This window comes from Kogia breviceps, chromosome X (assembly GCF_026419965.1).
Source record: "Kogia breviceps isolate mKogBre1 chromosome X, mKogBre1 haplotype 1, whole genome shotgun sequence".
In the NCBI taxonomy this organism is placed as follows: Eukaryota; Metazoa; Chordata; class Mammalia; order Artiodactyla; family Physeteridae; genus Kogia; species Kogia breviceps.
Genome location: NC_081330.1, coordinates 23,240,368 through 23,242,417, shown reverse-complemented (window position 1 = coordinate 23,242,417; position 2,050 = coordinate 23,240,368). Strand labels below are relative to the sequence as shown.

Here is a 2,050-nt window from a genome sequence, read left to right as displayed (position 1 = left end):
CCAGCAGGCCTTGCGGGGTGACTCGGCGCTCGCCTGTGACGTGTTATGCCTGCGTCTGCCCTTTTGGCGTTGGCGCAGTGAGGGGACCTGCTTTACTTTCTGTGAGGAAAGCCGGACCGTGACAAAGGAAAGAGGCCGAGGAGGAGGCCAGGACTGGGCTAGAACTGAAGGAGGACTGAGCCGGGAGGTGAGGGGCTTTACTGGCGGCGGCGGCGGCGGCGGGGGCGGTGGTGGCGGGCGGCATCTCCCGTGAGGCGGTTGGTATCTCCCGTGAGGCGGTTGGTTGACTAGGCCGCAGCGGCCATGGCCGTGGACTTTGGGGACCATGCCAGCGGGTTCCGCCACAACGAGGTGATCAGATTCATCAACAATGAAGTCCTCATGAATGGGGGCGGCCCCGATTTCTACGTGGCCTTCTCCTCGCGGCCCTGGAATGAGGTAGAGGATGCGCTGCGCGTCATCATCGCTGACCCGCAGGTGCCGTGCACCCTCAAGAGGGCCTGTGCCTGGAGCGCGCTGGCCTTGAGCGTGCGTGTGGCCGCGAGGCAGCAGGAGCAGCAGGCGCAGCAGGCGCACTGGGTTCAGTGGCTCCAGGAGAAGGTAGAGGAACACGAGGCGGTTTCCTGGGCCCTCTCCGCCGAGCTGTGGCGCCTGCGCGAGGAGCGCGAGGAGGCAGCAGTGCAGTTACGAGGCACGTGGGCCGCCTGGCAGCAGGCATTGGATGAGCGAGATATGTTGCATGGGCAGCTGCTCCAGCTCGAGAGACCGGTCCATGTAGCCCCATTGGCCCATGAAGTGGTGCCTCAGCCTCGACCTGAGGAGCTTGGGGCCACAGCATGGACCATGGATCCAGGGGAACTGGGCAATATGGTAGCTACGGGGGCACAGGGTATGCCTCAGTCAGAGGGCCAGATGGCAGCCCCAGCAGCTGGGGATTATGTACCGGGATCCCAGAGCCTCTGGGCCCAGGTGATGCAACACCCTGTGCCAGTGCTGGTGCCACAGCCATTCCCATTCCACATGCCATTCCCAGCGGGATGCCAGTGCTCAACATCTTTACCATCCTCAGCAGTTATGGAGGGAGCAGCCGCGGCAGCAGCAACAATAGCATCAGTCATACCCCAGAACTCTACTCCGGGAACCTACCCACTTGGCCTGTGGGCCCAGGAAGAGATGGCCCTACCGTATGACTGGAATTACTGTGGCCTGGAGGAATATTCTGAGAACCTCCAGGGGGACTATTCCCTGGAGGACAGCGGAAGCCACAGACTAGAGGAAGATCCTGTGGGTCCCCAGGGGATGCCCTCCCTGGGGGCAGATTACCCTCCCTGGGGGCAGATGCCCTCCCTGGGGGCCCATTACTACAGCAGAAGCTGCAGCCAGGAAGAAGATCCTGGGAGGCCCCGGGAGACAGCCCCCCTGGGAGACAGCAGGAGCCACAGCCAGAACGAATGTCCAGTGCTGCCCCAGGAAAAGTACCCCCTGGGGAAGAGCGAGAGCCACAACCAAGAAGAAGGTCCAGAGAATTCCCAGGGGACATCTCCCCTGGGACGCAGCACAAGCCGTGATGTGAGAAAAAAACCAAAGAAACAGCAGCCTCAGGGAAAGAAGGCCAAGCAACCAAAACGGAAAAAAGCCTCAGGTTCCCAGCATCAGGGGACGCCTGCCTCATACGTCAGTCCTAAGAATTGCGAGTGCCCACGGTGTAAAGCCATGAATTTTCCATTGCGCAAGCCGTGCTATAAATGCAAGAAAGTCTACAAGGCAGTTGAGAGTGGAGGCCCGGACCCAGGACAAACCCACTAATTTCAGGACGGTAAGTAAGAATGGAAACACTCCAAAGAAAAACCAATTTCCTAACAACCCCCTCTCTCTTTTTTTTTTTTTTCTTTTTTTGCGTTACTCGGGCCTCTCACTGCTGTGGCCTCTCCCGTTGCGGAGCACAGGCTCCGGACGCGCAGGCGCAGCGGCCATGGCTCACCGGCCCAGCCGCTCCGCGGCACGTGGGATCTTCCCGGACCGGGGCACGAACCCGTGTCCCCTGCATCGG

At 60.7% G+C, this 2,050-nt stretch overlaps 1 protein-coding gene across 1 annotated transcript; it reads left to right on the top strand.

Annotated features, from left to right (window-relative positions):
- The first annotated feature begins 303 nt into the window (after positions 1-303).
- LOC136793375 (putative testis-expressed protein 13C) lies at positions 304-1,806 on the top strand. The gene has a single exon (XM_067023151.1). It carries the CDS (start codon positions 304-306, stop codon positions 1,804-1,806), a length of 1,503 nt encoding a protein of 500 aa, XP_066879252.1.
- The last annotated feature ends 244 nt before the right edge of the window (positions 1,807-2,050 follow it).